This window comes from Lontra canadensis, unplaced genomic scaffold (genome assembly GCF_010015895.1).
Source record: "Lontra canadensis isolate GAN:19392208 unplaced genomic scaffold, GSC_riverotter_1.0 scaffold65, whole genome shotgun sequence".
Taxonomy (NCBI): domain Eukaryota; kingdom Metazoa; phylum Chordata; class Mammalia; order Carnivora; family Mustelidae; genus Lontra; species Lontra canadensis.
This window is the reverse complement of record NW_022631059.1, coordinates 5,000,248-5,017,119: the sequence shown is the minus strand read 5'-3', so window position 1 is coordinate 5,017,119 and position 16,872 is coordinate 5,000,248. Positions and strand designations below refer to the sequence as shown.

The 16,872-nt window shown below is 56.2% G+C and overlaps 1 protein-coding gene across 1 annotated transcript in view; it reads right to left on the bottom strand.

The window, feature by feature from the left end:
* PMEPA1 (prostate transmembrane protein, androgen induced 1) overlaps positions 1 to 6,080 on the bottom strand; it is a 50,666-nt gene extending 44,586 nt beyond the window's left edge. The window contains 1 exon segment of the mRNA XM_032878908.1: positions 5,484 to 6,080. Coding sequence (XP_032734799.1) covers positions 5,484 to 5,592 — 109 coding nt within the window. The 5' untranslated portion in view covers positions 5,593 to 6,080.
* Positions 6,081 to 16,872: the final 10,792 nt, after the last annotated feature.

Sequence of the window (16,872 nt, the reverse complement as noted above, 5' to 3'; positions counted from 1 at the left end):
GGAACCCAAGGGGGTCCCTCCGGCCAGCTCTGAGGTGGGCCTGGCAGGGACAAGGGAAGGAAAATATTCAAGTCCCTCCACCTTCAAGGTCACGGTTCCCACACATGCCTGTTTATTCCAACATCCCCTCTACTGCCAGCACCCCAGCCCCAGGATGGGGAAACCTTTCTCTGGTGCAGGTCTCCTCCTCTGGCAGTGGCCGCCAGGGGACAGGACAAAGTGGACAGTTGAGACGAGTCCTCTCCCCGCTGTCACCACCAAGCCCCATGATCACAGAGCTGTGGAGACACCAGGCCACACTCCACGAGAATAACCTTGGCAGAGGCACAGCCCCCCCACCCCCAGCACCCAGGAACTGCTATTACCCCACTTTTCACTCCGACCCCAAGACAGCCAGGAAGTTCTGGAGCCAGGCTGAGCCTCCATCTCCCCACCTCCCATCACACGCTTGACCCACCGCAACCCTCGGAGAGATCACGTCTGGGGACAGGTGTCATGGGGCCCTTGAAGCAAAAGGAGAAAAGAATTGCCAGTCCTTAAACGCCAAGAGTTTTGTATCAACATCCAGACATCCGGGTCCCTGAAGTGGACAGGTCTGGCCACACAGGGCCCGCGTGGCGGCCACCCCCAGGCAGCACTCACAGCCCCGGATCTCCACAGTCCACCCACCCTGAGGCACACCTCCCCAGCCACAGCACAGTGTCATCCTCCTGGCTCCCTGGCACAGAGTGGGGTGGGCAGGCAATCACACAGGGCCTAACCGTGCGCTGGCATGCGCATGTGTGCGTACACACACGCATGCATGCACGTGGGCACATGACACCTTTTAAGAAGCACAAAGCAAGGACCTGGGCTTTGACGGCCTCCTCAGCACGTGCGCCACACAAGCACCCCGGCTGGCGGGAGCTCGGCCTCCCACCTCTCACTTGTTAAGAGTTTCTTCTCTGCGGGAAGGACCCCAGACCGTGAGTCACCCGCAGACTTGGTCTCTGGGTGGTAAGAACCTGAAGAGGAAAAGCCACGCAGCCCCTCCAGTTTGGGCCCTATCCCTCGTAAGCTCCTCCACGACACAGTTTTACGTGTTAAGCACTGCGCAAACCAGAAGGCTGACGTGTCCCGGATCCCGGATGCGGTGCAAGCAGATACCGGCGCCCAGGGGCAGGCAGGTCTGGGGCTGCTATGGGACACGTGTACCTTGTTGTCCTGTCAAAGTGGCGGCCACCCTGACCTTCCCCAATGGCCTCCACTCTGGGGCAGCTGTGCACACCACTCTGTTTCCCTCCTCCTTCCAAGGGAGAGTGAGTGCATCAATTTGCAAAACGTAAAGGGCAGGTTGTGTGTGCCCACGCAGGAGCAATTACTTACTCTCTGCCTTGACAAGCACTAAGCTTGGCCCTGACCCTGGGCCACGCTGGGTGGTGTGGCTGGCTTACCCCAGACCTCCTGGGGAGCTGTGGCCAACTGTCTGACCTGAGATCCAGTCCAGGATTTGCACCTCAACCTAAAACCCAGACAGTCAGAAAACATGTGGGTTAAAAGTCCACACTCCAAGGGCCCACAGGGGAAATAGCTCAAGCTAGACGGCCGTAGTTTCAACCAAATCCTGAAATACAAGCTTGCACAGTGCCTGAGTCTCTCCTCCGAATAAATGCAAATCCAAGATGAAAACCGGGAAGCTCCTCAAGACAGAGCCCCCATCCTTCCTGCGCGGCACACAGCAGGCGCTCAAGAAAGGCCAAGGGAGTGAATGACAGGCAGGCGCCAACTCTGAGCGCAACCACGGGCCTTCACTGGGGCTGATCTCTGGAGGAGACGGACTGCCCAACTCCCTTCCGCCCTCAGGCCCCCGGAGAAGTAACCGACTAAAACAGCAGTTCTCAGCCAGGCCAAGGGCATCAGGCGAGGTCTGGAGGCATTTTGGGGTGTTACAACTTGGCAGGGGAGCAGAAGCCTACTCTAACAGGCACCTAGTAGGCAAAGGCCAGGGATGCTCCTCAGTGTCCAGCAACCCCCACAGCCTCCTCCTCCCTCCCCACAAGGAGGTCCTTGTCCCTTGGGTGAAATGCCCGGGTTTGAGACACGGGGCACCGGGTGTCCCGGGCATTTCTGCAAGCTCAGTCTGTAGTGTTTGGGGGTATCTGTCTGGAATTGGGTGGTGAGGAGGAATCAGAGGCTCAGTGACATTAGTGGTGGTAAGAAAAAGAATAGCCACCAGAGATACTGGCCACAGGGGTCCAGGGTGGGGCCGGGCAGCGTACTGCCCGGGGTCCTCCAGATATGCAGCCTGACAGCAGAATGGCCCAAGTCAGTCTGTCCAGGCAGAGGCGGCATCCACCTGCCTGCCTCCCAAAAGCCTCAAGCCGAAGCTGGAGGAGAAGGGCAGGGGCTAATTTCTAAGAGAGAGAGACCTCTAAAGAGGTCAACAAGAATGCCAAGAAACACGCAGGCCAGCAGGAACCCTGTTCTGAAAAGCCTGGCCTACTCCCTACTGTCAGCCTGGTGAGCTGTCCCTGGAGCCGGCTGTCTTTCATCCCAGGACCCCCGGCTTGTTTAAAGAACAGCTTATTTTTCTGTGGGGGGATCCTGGGAACAGTGCACCCCCATCAGAGAGCGTCCCTCACCCCTTGACTCTCAGAGACAACTGACGTCCCCGGAGGGTGTGGAGGGTGCGGAGGGTGCGGAGGGTGCGGAGAGTGCGGAGGGTGCAGGGAGTATCTTGAACCTGGCTTCCTTGGAGAGATCCCGGTTCCCACACTTCCAAGTGTGACCCTGGGGGATGCCGCTCATTTCCAGCCCTTGGGTTCAAGGAACCTACTGCGGGGCCCAAGTTCTAAATTAAAGAGACAGAATGTGTACTTCCTGAGAAATAACTCTGGGTCTGGGTCCAGGATGCGCTGGGGACCGAGGGCAAAGCATTCCATTACCACCTTCCTTCATTTATAAAGCCTGAGCTGGCCAAGGCTCCACCCAGCTCCGAGATCTGGGGCACCTGAACGCCACACCAGGGACCCAGTGCTGCTGGGGGGAGGGGAGGAGAACCACTTCTGGTCCTGGAGCCTCCAGCCAGACTTTGGAGGGCAGAGACCCCATCTTGAAAGCTGGTAGAATTTTCGATTTCAACCGTCAGGGTCTCATCCTTCAGATGAGGAAACTAAGACAGCTTAAGGAACCAACCACCAAGGGCCACTGGGACACGACCCTGCAGCCCAGCTCCAAATCCATCTTTGATGTTCCGCATGCAGACAACCCCCAGTCTGCAGACAACCCCCAGTCTGCGTCATGTGAAATGTGGCCTTCCTTCCGCACTTCAAATTTTCTTCCCCATCTTTTTGTACAAAGAAACTCCAGGCCTTCAGGCTTCCTCACCAGAGCCTTTCGCGGAAATCTGATTAGCACTTGCAACAAACTGTTACATTATACCTGCATTTTAAAGATCGCTTCCCTTCCTGCCCTGGGCTTTCTTCCAGTAAGCAGGGGGCCGTGTGTAAAAAATACACTGTGCATGGTGAGTCACGTACCACGCCAGGGCCGGCTGGAGCAGGCCAGGGTTCCAGGTGCTAACCTCGAGGGTCCTGCTCAGACGCGCCATTGGGGGAAGCACACGGGTTGAAGGCAATGGGTTTAACACCCTGGTGTCAGCCAGAACATCATCAGGGCTGAAGGGACAGGAATAAGAATGATTTTTTTTTTTTTTAAAAACATCCTGAACACAAAGGAAGGACAAGAGCAAAATGCCCATGCCCAGTCCTCACAATGGTTAAGTTCGACACAACAGCGTGGAACCCTGGGGTGGGGGGTTCCCCTAAGGCAACTTTACAGAAGGGGGGAAATGAGGCGCCGACGGTCCTTCACCAGCAATCCACTCGCTGAGGAGGCCCTCTCCACACATGTGTGAACATATCTTAATAATATCCTCGTGCATTTCATTAGCCTCCTGAGTTCACAAAGGGCCTTTGGGAAGCAATCTGGTTTAATGCAACTCAGTTCCGCAAACGGTGACTCTGGGCAGGTTCTCCTGGCACCTCGCTGGCCTGGCATGGGGCGGTCTGGGGAGTGGGGGTTGTGGGGGGGACCAGGCTTTCAATTCCGGGACTGGAGGGAGCGGGGGCACTCATGGATGGAAAGACCCACCACCAAAGCGGGCCAGCCTGCCCCAGCAGGGCCAGTCATGGGTTATTTTTACCTCTTGTGCCTCACTGTACAAGCTCAGGGGCCACAAACTGTGGCAGCCGCCTGCGGAAACTGGCTTATGAGTCACCCAGTGACTGCCCTGCTCCATGGTGGCCGCCTCTGACTCCTGGTCCGAGATGGAAGAAGGCTGGCCCTTGCAAGAAGGGCTGTGTGCTCCCGTGCCTCAGGTGCTTAGAGGCGAGTGTAGGAAAACTGAAGCCCCGAGAGGCAAGAGGTCCCCAAAAGGATGGGCTGGGGGAAGGGATACAGGCCGAAGGCCGTCTACACAACCCAACCTCCACCTGAGTGGGCAAATGCATGACGGAAGTCAAGGCTGATTTGTCTCAAGTTCTGGATGTATAGGGCGACTTGGTGCAAGCTTCCAACACCCCCTCCCCACCCTCGATCTACCTCCTCCTTTCAGGGCAAGGCAGTCCCAAACACAGACAGCCCCAAACTTTGACTCATTTGTAACCAAGGTCCCAGCCAGGCTGAGCCAAGCTGTCCAGACAGAGGCTATTTATAGGTGCGTCGGGGACACAGACACTCACACAATGAGACACACACTCGGGATCCACCTTCAGCCAGACCCACCAGCGCTGAGCCCTGAATGCAGACACCGGACACCAATGGTCCCCAAACCTCCAAAGCAATACACACAGTGTAAAGAGGCACCAGACGCGGACACGGGCAAGACGCAGGAAGACTACATACATACTCCCGGGACAGACTGCGACCCAGACACACAGACACAGAGAGAGACACGGAGACGCGCCAGACCCAGACAGAGACACACAGACACGCACACTCCACAGACGCAAGGAGACCCACTCACACAGACCGAGACAGAAGCGCCACGCACACTCCAGACACACACCCCGGGCCCCAGACACCCCGCAGGCCAGACAGTGTCTCACACGCCCGCCACCCCCCTTCCCCCAGCCGAAGTTGATAAAGAGCCGGCCTAATTGCTCCATCGAGACTGCCCCTTAGGGAAATAAAATGGAAACTTCACGGTTTCGACCGCCCCAGCCCTCCCGCGCCGGGCGCCCCGCCGCCCTCCGCGCCGCTCGGCCCCGGGTCCGAGTCCCAGCGGGCGGGGCGCGGGCAGCGGGGGCCGTGCCAGGCTCGCCGCGCCGCGGGACAAAGCCGGGCCGGCCGCCAGCTGCCGCGAGCCAGGAGGGCGCGCCCGGGGCGCAGGGCGCACGGCCCGAGGGGGCGCGCACGGCCCGGGCCCCCGCCCGCAGCTGCGCGGGGACTCGGGGTCCGAGCCCGACGGGGCCTCAGGGGAGGGGGGTGCGGGGGTCACTCACTGATCTCCATGCTCTGGAACAAAGAGCGTTTGCAGTTGCACGTGCAGGAGACATTGGGCTGCCCGGCGGCGAGGGCGGCGGTGCTGTTGACCCCCATCAAGCGGTGCATGGACGGCGCGGCGGCTCGGCGCGGGGCGCAGGGGGCACGGGGGCGGCCGGGGGGGGTTCCGGCCGGCGCCCGGCGCTGGGGCCCCGCATGCAGGAGGCGCGCGGCGGGGAAGGCGCACCCCGGCTCGCCGGGCTCGGGGCGCCGCCAAGTTCCCGGGGCGCTGCGGGACTCAGTGCGCGGGGCCGCGCTCCCCTGCGCCCCCCGGCCGCCCCTCGGCAGCCCCGGGGGCGTCGGCAGTGCCCGCGGGTGGCGTCCGGGAAATGGGCTGGCAGCCGGGGCGCGCGCTGCCGCCGGGGCTGAGCCTCTGCTGCTGGCTTCCCGCAGCCGAGCGCCTCCGCCGCCGCCGCCTCCTCCTCATTCAAGTCCAAGGAGATCGGGTTTCGCTCCGAGACCGCGGTCGGAGGCAGGCAGACGGTCTGACGTCAGCGCTAGACGGGGCTGCCGGTTCCCACCGCGCGGGGGCCGGGGAGGGGGCGCGCGCTGCGCCAATCCCCGCCGAGGTTCCCCCGCACCCCCTTCCCGGGCCGCGGGGCGGGGTGACAGGGAAGGGGGCGGGCTCTTAAAGGGCCAGAGCGAGGCGGCCCGCGTAGACGCGGGACCAGCGGGGCGGAGGAAGGGTGCAGCGTCCCTGCCCCTACTGGGGTCCGTCTGAAACCCCTGACCTGGACACGCGGGTCGGAGGAAGCGGGACTCGTTCCCACCTTCACCTCCGCGGGTTGCGGGTGCGTCGCGGGACCCCGGAATCCTTGACCCCGGTTTAGGGGAAGCTTGTCCCTTCCCAAAGGAGAGGGAATTGGAGAAGATGAGGGAAGTCCTCCCGATCACCCACACCTGATTTCGCAGGAAACTCTCCGCCCCCAGGTCTACAGTCCCGCGAGCCTTCTACTGCCCCGCGCCCCCTGCGCCCTTTAACCCGACCCCAAGGAGGTCGACTGGGTCAGACTGGAATTCGGGTAGACACGCCCCGGACCGCTCGGAGAAACGCCCGGGAGCCCTTGTCATGTAAATACGTGTCGGGAACTTGTGTAACGTCGCAGCCGGCGGGGCCCGGGGCGAATCCACTCCCATTGTCTGCTGCCGGAGGGGCCACCGGCTGGGGGGGCGCGCCTCCGGAGTTCAAAAGGGGGGAGGACGTACGGGGGTGTACTTTCATTTCATTAAGTTTTAATTACACAAGTGCTCTAAGAGCACATTCTCCTGGTTTAAAAAGAAATGGAAATATTACGTCAGAGGATCTCTCCCTGGCACACCTCCAAACTCTGAGCGATTTGGTGTGTCCCCTCCTAGACCCTTGCCTAAAACTCCACATGTTTGCCCTGCAGTAGTGGAGCGCCTGCCTTGGGCCTGAAACTTACCAAATATTAACTCAACCTCATACCTACTCCCAGAGGCAGGAATGTTATTATCCCCATTTCACAGACGTGGGAACTGGCCTGGGGAGTTGGTTGCTTAGGGTCATTCAGTGGAGGACCCTGCTCCTCACACAAGAAAGGTCCAGGGGTTATCTGTACCCTCACATAGTTTTCTCCTTTAAATACCAACATACCCTGGAAGTTAATGGGGTTTAGTAAGGAGCAGATTCCTTTTGTATGGTTGCCGGGGCAGTGGGGGGCGGGGGGTGTGTAGAGGTGTTTAAAAATTATTTCCTTTTAAGAGAGGGTAACCACACCAGAGACTTGCAGAACCCAGAGGAAGCCAGCTCAGGAAGGGGATGTGACCTCTCTGGGCAGCTGGGCACAGCGATGCCTCTTGCTCTCTTAAGAGCGCAGGCCGAGAACTCTGTAGGAGGACTCCAGCTCTGGGGTGACTGGTTGTTCTGGGCGGGTTTATGGAGGAGCCCTAGGGGGTGCCTAACACAGAGGGAGTTTCAAAGGTACTGACCATCATTTGTTTGGGAAGAGAGGCTCACTCTCAGAGCTGTGCCCAACCCCAGGACTTGGAGGTGGGGAGCTCTCAGGGATGGCATGGCCAGGACAGTCTCAGACCCTAGCTTGAGAAGGGACTGATCTACCTGCAGGTCTGGGATGGGGGAGGTCTCCCTGCCGTTTGGCCCCCACAGCTTGGAGGGAAAGCCTGGGGGTTCCTGATTGTTGCTTGGGGGACCCTAACAATGTAGGTTGGACCTGGGGATGACCGTGCGTTCTACTCATTGCCTGGGCCAAAGAAGACCGCCATCGTAGCCCCTTCTTTCAGCGATCCCTTCTTTCACTCAATCAACAAACTCTCAGGAGCTCCAGCGCTGTGTGCCGGGAACTCAGGAGTCCAGGAACAACCCCTGCGCTTTGACTCTCGCAGAGGCTCTGGATGTCTGACAGTGAAAAACCCCGCACTTTGATTGCCTTGGAAATGAAGCAGCATTTACTCAATCGAGGTCGAACCACCAGCAGGCAAAAATAACCAGTGAATTCAATGGATAAAAAAAACAAAACAAAACAAAAAAACAAAACCAACAACAACACCTTAGCCACAATGTTGGCCTCTGGTTGATTGGCCTGGGATAACAGCGCTGGTGGCATTCACGGAGTGCCTACAGTGTGACATCACCGCTGTAATGGCGGCAGTTGCCACCGGTTCGTGGTCTGGACCCTGGTTCCAAGGTTGGCTCTGCCCAGAGGCCTGAAGTGGGGTGCTGGGCATGGTGGTCACAACTGCAGCTCTAAAGATGGGTGGGACACGTGACCTTGGCAAGTCCCTTCATCTGTCCCACAGCAGCTACCTCCTCTGCAAAATGGCACTCCTCATGGTGTCCTTGACTGGGATAACAGTCAGGAATGAAGGAGTCAGGGCTGATTAAGAGGCTATGTGCTAGTGGTTATGTTGTGTAATCCTCACGGCAACCCGGGGAGGGAGGAACTAGCATCGCTTTACAGATGAGAGGACTGGCAATTGGGAAGGTGTCACCCCATGACAGTGTCCTTGGCTAAGGCGGGTAGTAGGAAAGGACAGAATTGCTCTGGGAGAAGCATACGCTTAAGAACCCACAGTCATGGGAGGCTTTGTGTGTGCCTGGGACTGCCAGATCAATATGAATTTCAGATAAATCATAGACAAATTTTATTCTAAGTATATCCCATGCAATATTTGGGAAATACTTATACTAAAAATTTATGCTTTTCTTCTCTGAAATTCAAATTTAACTGGATGCCCTGCATTTTTATTTGCTGAATCTGAGTGTCCTCTGTGTACCAGGCGCTGTGGTGCGGGTAATTCAGGGAGGGGGAAGACAGAGCCCGTGGCCAGGCTCAGGAAGAAGAGTTCATAGCTCCCTGATTCTGTCTACGGTCATGCAACAGGGCCAAGGTGTGAATGGTGCAGTGCAGGAGCCCTCACCCGACTGGGAGTGTGGGTGCTAGAGGGTAGGTCACCTCTGCTGGACTAGATCGAGTCCATGGGAGGGAGGCCACAAGTCAGGGAAAGAAATTTCCTTCCTTCATTCAGTAAATATTGTGTACCTCAGTGCCAGGTTTTGTGCTGGGTACCGGGCACAGGGCAACAACAAAAAAAATCTCCACCCTCATGTGACATGTGGGGGAGGGTCACATGGGATAGGGGGCAGGAGAGACTGGAGACTCACGTGCAAACCCGTAGTTAAACTAGGTGACTTCAGATGTGGTCTGAGGCAAGGTTGGCGATCAGCGGAGCCCACCCTGAGAAGGTGGCATTTTGTTCCATTCTTATATGCTGGGCATCAACCTAGAGCTTCTTACAAGTCCCTTCCCTTCTGGGGCTCCTGTGTTTGCAGGGGAAACAGACAACAAATGTGCAAACATCTAAATCCAGGTGACAGTTTCAGAGAGGCGCCGAGTACAGAGCCAGAAACATTACCAAGGGACATGGTCTGGAAGCAGCTGGAGCCAAGAAGTGGCCTCTCTGGGCGGAGGGACAGACACAGCAGGTGCCCAAGGAGAGCCCTTGGAGTTGGGGTGGAGGGGAAGAAGAGCAAAGGGATTTACGGTCCCGGGAAGTCTGGGATTTGGGACGCATTTCCCAACCTGGTTATAGGGCATGGGATTGTGAAACGGGTGTATGTCCTCAGGTGACTGCCAGGACAGGCCTTTCAGGGTGTCCAGGTGGTACAGTGCTGCTGTCCGCCCCGAGCATGGGTTGGCTCTACCACAGGGGATCTTCAGAGAGAAGAGATCCTGTCCATGTCAGTAGGGAGGGCTGCCCCCCAACGGCACATCCCTGCCGCCTGGGTTTGAGTACAAGGCCAACTTCACAGGCGTGTGACCAAGCAGGTGCCAGGGATCCTCCCTCAAAAGGGCCTCAAACTTGGGTGAATCCTTCACTGTCACCATCTTGAAACTCTTAATAATGACTGATTTTGAAACGAGGGGCCCTGCATATCCCGTAGCTGCTCAGGGGCAGGGCCTGCGTTGGCAGCCGTTGGGAACCCAGGGCACCCTGTGTGGGTTTTGGCTGGGCCAAGGGAGGCTGGCCGCATCCTGACTGTGTCCGCGGGGCATTGTGGAAAGTGCCCGGCTGAGTCAACAGAGGGCCCGCCCCAGCTGGCCGCCTGCAGTGGGGATGTGGCAGAACTCGGCCTCCCCAGGTCCAGCCCTGCCCCTCACCCCACTGCCCCCCCCAGGCCTGCCGCACAGACCTGCCTCTTCAGACGCAGCTCTCAGCAACCATGGGGTGGTTTAACCACCTCTCCCCTCAACTGACCACCTTTGGAAGCTCCTTCCTGCTGGGTCCATCTGTCCCCAAATCCAACACCATGGATTCATCGGTCTGCCAACGTTCCCGGGGTAGCATCTTGGGACTTCGTGTTTTTCCATTTTGGGGGGAGGGGGATCCTGGATCCTGTTTTGCTTCCAAACACTAATAACAGCTAATGATTTTTGGTCCCTGCCTGTGTACCAGGTCCTGTTCTAGACACTTCATATTCACTCATTTAATGCATCGGGGTCTACAGTGAATTCATTGGATCGTTACAACAGCCCTATGAGGTCTGAGCTAATGTTTTTCCCTTTTGACAGATGGGGACACTGAGGCTCAGGGACCCACCAGGGAGGCAGGGCAGGATGTGAATGCAGGTGCTTGGGCCCCAGAACCCATGGGCAGACCTCAACAAAGGGTGCTTTCTGCTCCCCTCCTCCATCCTTACCACCTGAGCCCCCTTGACCTTCACAGCTGGGCTTGGGTAGCACCCTTCCCTGGGCTTCCTGAGGCTCCCTGGGCTCCATCTCACCTCAGAAGAGGAAGAGCCTCTGACTTCTGCAGGGGGGCCTGGAAGTGGGCTGGGAGGAGAGGAGGTCAAGATGAAACTCAGAGAGCACCTGCTGCCGGAATCCCATGGGGTGACCTTGGCAGGTGGTTTCACCTTGCTGAACCTGCATCTCCACCCCTAAGTGGAGAGTGGGAGCAGTATTTCACAGTGAGTGGCGGCCCGAGTGTCAAGTCCTTGGCACAGTGACCAGCGGCAGCCGACACGTATGTTGGCACGTTCCCGGTCTGTCTCCACTTGATTGGCAACCCTAGAGAGGCGGGTCAGTGGGCTTGTCACTGGATACACCCCTGGTGGGCGTACACACGGGGTCTGGCACGCAGCAGGCACTTGGCAAACCTCTGGCATACATGCCTGGCAACCACACATAATAACATACAAGTCACACTTGGGCTGACTTTGCTACATGCTGACAACTGTCTCTTCCCTGCTCACACACACCCTCCACACCCACACCTCTTGTATTCGGTCCCCTGGATGCCCGTCTAAGGACAAGCTTCTAACCAAGTATCTGGAAGCCAGAAGCCTGGGCCAGTACCTGCAAATAAGAGTAACTACTTGCCTGGTACCAGACCAGAGCCAAAAATCTTAACCATAAAGATGCACGGGTGTGTGTGTGTGTGTGTGTGTGTGTGGTCTGTGTGTTGGGGGTTTATGGGTGCACGTGTGTTGCATATATGTGTGGGGTATGCACTGGTGCACACTCATGTCACGGGAGTATGCGTATGCTGTGTGTTTTATTTGTTGTGTCATGTGTTCACTGATACAGGAGCTTAGCTCCTGGACAAATGTCACACAATTGAGCTCTCCAGCAGCAAGCCAAAGAAAGCTGGCTAAACTGGTCACAGATGCACCTTCCAGCAGGGAGGACATCTCTTCTCCTATCCAGTTTCTTATTTCCAGCCTGGAACTGGTTTCTATAGGGCTTTGGGACCAAGGCAGGGAGATGAAGGTGGGCAGAAGGAAAGGACAGAAGGAAACATTAGAGCCAAATCCCGTCTTCTGGTGGATGGGTAAACTGAGGCCCAGAGAAGGACAAGACTTGGCCAAGGTCAAGCTGCTGGTGAGAGGCACAGGGGAGCCAGGATCCTGTTCCAGACTCCAGGCTGGGGTCCACAGGGTCTTTGGTTACCGTAAATAGCTTAATATACAGACCTTTCTCAAACAGGCTGAGAGAAGAAGGTTCCACTCATTCAGACATGTTCAACTTCAGTCTGAAACACTTCCAGAAAGAACTGTGCATCGTTCAAGCTGATTTCACGGGCCAGACACACCAGAGCAGAAATGTTCTGTGTCTCTGTGCTCATGAAAGGATACAGTCTACCGTTGTCAGGAGTGATTAATAATGTAAAACTGTGATTCTCGCGGCATGAAAGGCATTGGGGCCAGGCTGGGCTGCTGAGCTCTGCTGCTGGTTTTGAGGGGGAGGTGATGCAAAGGGGCTGGATGTGAGGGAAGGCTGTCTGCCTGGCTCAGGCATGGGCCAGCAAACGGCATCACACCTGGTTCACACAGACTGTTCCTATGATAACCGAGCACCGGGCCCTGGGGCTCATGGTGACCATGACAAGCTGGGCTCTGCCTTCACAGAGTATGCCCTCTGGGGAGCTCACTTAGTCACTGACCTACTCCCCAAACACTGAACTCTGCATGCCCAAAACTGAGGTCAAATGAGTACACACCACCACTTCTTGACTGGGAAATTTCATGACTGACCCCAGGCCGCCTCAGTTTCCCCATCTTTAAAAGGGAGCTCACAAAGGTACTTACTCAGAGGGCTACAGGCAAGATTAAATGGGAGATGTGCTGGCACTCAGCATCAGGCATGGACAGGAATACGCTCTGGGAAAAAAATGGTATTATTACTGCACGCTCCGGGCTCTGGCAGCTCCCAGTCTCATATAAAATATGAACAAACCCTAGAGTCCCTTCTTCCCTTTGGAGAAGTTACCCGCAGTGATATTTCTCATGACTTTTTAGTTGCTTTGTTCTGCATCTTTCACCCCAGCTGGGCTGTGCCCTGTGTGTTCTCAATGTCTAGTTCTGGGAACAGATGCTCAGATGTCCCCAGGGCCTCTAGAACACCAGACAGGCACTGTTGGAATCCAGACGAATGGAGCACCATGGGGGCCCAATAGTTCCCACACGGGAGTGACGCTCAGAAAACACCCTGGGCCTCCCCCTGCAGCCCCCTGTCTAGCATCGGAGATAGAGCCCTTTCCCCTCTGCACAAGGAGCCCTGTGCTCATATAGGGGCTTTGGAACATGTGTCCAGGAGCTGGCTCCAAAGGGGAGGGAGGGGCACTACATTTTGAAAGGGGCATTGTCTACACCTGCCCCGTTCTTTGCTGCATCCACGGCTCCTAGCATCAGTCTACACAAGAAAGACAGATCCACGGAATGGATGAATGCGAAACAATTCTGTGATGTGTATTAGGCCCTTAAGGTACGGGTATCCTCAGTCCCTCGTTATTAAAGGACAGGAACATTGATTGTATCTTCATTTTTAATAACAAAAATGTAACTAAATTAAGAAAAAAAAAAAGGGTGGGGAGGGGATTGGTTAAATAAGGCGAAGAAGACCAAAGAAAATGCATTAGTTAAAAGTGTTTTAGATGGAATTTTTGATGGAAAAATCATTATTTTTCCATCAAAAAGGATTATTTGATGGAAATCTGAAAGTCCTTCATAAAATAAATTTAAAAATAGGCTGCAGAACTGATCTCCATTTTGCACAAATAAAATAACTGGAATGATATATGCTAAAACGTTACAGTGGTTGGCTTTGTGGAATGGATTGAATGAAATTTACTTCATCCTTACATTATTTGCTGCATTTTCTACAAAGAACGTTAATTTAAAAAAATTTTTTTTTTTTTTTCTTAAAGGGTACTTCAAATTGCCTCCGAAGCAGCTCGCACGTCTTCCGCTGCGGCTCCTTTAACTCCGAGCCCCGGACGCGGAGGAGGCGGGGCGCCGGGTCGGGCAGCCGCCGCTAGCCTACCGAAATGACACAGCAGCCGGGCCAATCCGAAGTTCGGATTCCGGGAGCAGCCATTTGATTGGACACAAGTGCGGGAGGCCTCGCCCAATGGCGGAGGAGGGGCAGGAGCCTGGTTGCCGCGTGGGTTTTAAATCCACGTGGTGAGCTGCGGGTGGGGTGGCGTCCCGGGACCTGGGTCCCGTACCGGAGAAGCGAGCGCCGGTGTCACCCTCCTCGCCTCCCCCTCCGTGGGGTACACAACCTCACCGCGCTCCTGGGGTATCAGCAGGTCCCTTCCAGGGTGATGTGCGGGTCCAGTGGCATGCGTCCCCGCGGGAGAGTTTACTGAGCATCTACTCATGCCAGGCGGGGCGCGGAGCCCACCAGGGGCACGCGGCGAATCCCACCCGTCCGTGCGTGTCGTGTGGGCAGGCGGCGTCCCCTGTGTCCCTGCTGCTCTGCTCCGTCATAGCCCCCACTCTGTCTCCTCCACAAGGACATGAGCTCCACGGGGCGAGGGGTGGTAGGGCAGGTACCCGTGGCTCCTGGAGGGTCTGCTCCGAGGCCTACGTTCAGCGCGTACTTGTTGCATGACTATTTCGAGGACAGTCACTAGCGCAGCGCTGGAATTTGAGAGACGGTAATGTTCCTGCCCCGAAGAAGGCCGCTCACGGGGATCCCGGGCAAGGCGTTCTGACGGTTTTACGTGTATGAGCTAATTTAAGATTCACAGAAAACCCAAGTTAGCTACCGCCTTTATTACCATTTCACAGGCATGGAAACTGAGGCAGAGGGAATGGCCAGGTAAGATCTGCTAAGATCTGCTAAGATCTGCTAAGATCTGGTGGCTGGGGCGTGGTAGGGCTGGAGTCGAACCAGGTCTGCTGGTTTCCGGAGGCCTTGGTCTTAACTGGAGCACTATCCCAATATCCATCCAGTACTCAGCCTTTCTTTTCTGAGAAAATCCTCATAAATCGCAGCTCTTATTGCCAAGCATGACTCAGCCTGCCTCAGTTTCCTCCTCTGTGAAATAGGGACAGTAGTAGTCCCCCCCCCCCCGCCCCCATGGAGCGGTTAGCAAGAGTCAGACGAAACATGGAAGATGCTTGCCACAAAGTAGGTGCTCATCTCATGGGCGGGTGTGTTTCTTCGGGAGGCGGCTGTCACCAGCATCAGGTTCTGCCTTGCATCAAGCAGAGGTCTGCCTGTTTGGAACGTCTGTAAATTCATGGGCCTGGCAACATAAATGTGCTCCTCTTTCCATAGCACAGTGCTTGAAAAATGGAGGACCTCACCAAAGATCCCGGCTTCCCAGACGTAGACCTGCTACATAATTTATGGAGCCTGAGCAAACCAAAAATGTAGGGTTGCTTGTTCAAAAGTTATTTATAATGTCCCGGTGACAACGGCAGAGCTCAGAGCTCCTTCTGAGGGCAGACTCCCCTGTGACTGACACATGTCCCACTCCATGAAGGGGGCCCTGCTTCTCACTGGTGGCCCCCAATGGCCTGCAGTGTCCTCCAGGAGCATACACAGCTTGTGTGTATGTTGGGGGGAGGGGGGTTTGGCCCACGGTAGAACAGATCCAGTCCAGTTTCCAGCTGGGCCCAAGGAGAGGCGCCTGCAGGCATGGTCTGTTCGTAGCTGCTCCCTCTGCTCTTGTTTTACTGTTTGTCATAGTGATAGAATATCTACCTAGAGTGCAGAGACTGGGGCACCTGGGTGGCTCAGTAGGCTAAGCTTCTGCCATTAGCTCAGGTCATGATCTCAGGGTCCTGGGATCAAGCAAGCCCCGTGTTGGGCTCTCTGCTCAGCAGGGAGCCTGCTTCCCCCTCTCTCTCTGCCCGCCTCTCTGCCTACTATTGGTCTCTGTCAAATAAATAAAATCTTTAAAAAAAAATTAAAGTACACAAACCCAGAGTACAGAGCTGGATGACTTTTTTCGTGGCATGCACCCAAGGAACCCCCACCCGCATGGAGCTAGAGAACATTTCCACCCCTCTAGAAAGTTCCCTGCCTTCCCCTGACTGCCTCCCCTACCCCGTTGCGGAGGTAACCAGCCCTGTGGGTTTGCTTTGCCTCTTCTTGAAGTTCAGAGAAACAGAATCGTAGTGGGTGCTCTTTTGTGTCTGACTTCTTCACGGGCCGTGCGGTCCGGGAGATGCGCTCCTTGGTGTGGTCTCGAGGTTCGCTTCTTTTCATTACCCTGGGGCAGTCAGGACACGCCACAGTTTCGCCACTCTCCTGCCGATTCTTGGGTTCGTGTTGTTTTATTTCCCAGCTGTTGGCTGCTTCAGCTGGGGCTGTGGTGAGCATCCTGGGGCCTGTCTCCGTGAGCTCACGCACACGTGGGCACTCATCTCTCCTGGGTTGGCTGGCCGGAGAGGGCATGCTCAGAGGTTCGGGCTCCGGCATACCTGGCCATGCAGTATCCTGAGAGGTTGTACCCCGCCCCCCGTTCCCCCTCCCCCCCCCACAGGCCCCCCCACCCCGCCCTGCAGTCATCTGAGCTGTCCTAGTCCTACCGTGTTTCACACCCTCACCAACTCTTGACATAACCACTCCTTTAATTGCAGCTGTTCTGGTGGGTGTCACCCTTGACTTTGGAAACTGACCTCAGGAAGCCAAGTGCTGAGACTCACACTTGCTCTCTTAGCCAGCACCGGAAAGATCTCCTCAGACCCTGGACCTTCTTCACCCACCGGCCTAGAGCTGCCCCTCCCTCTTGGGGGTCACTTGCAGATGTCACAAGCGTGGGTTCTCAGACTTCCTGTAAGTGCTTGGGGAAAAGCCGCAAACAGGGCAGACCCAGCACTGGCAGAGCCCGGGGGCCTCCTCTTGGAAAATCCCCTCTCAAATCGGGTGTCTGGTCTCTCATTAATCTCCTTTCCCAACATGAGTGCTGTGTACCTTATATTTCCACACCTTGAACAGGAAGCTATCTGATCTTTTTAAAGTCAAGCAATCTGTTGAAAAACAACCTTGGGGAGAGAAAAGCGGCAGAACGGTTGTTTGACCAGGTTAATTTTACATGGCGATTGCAGTTTGCATCCAAATGTCTGAGCGA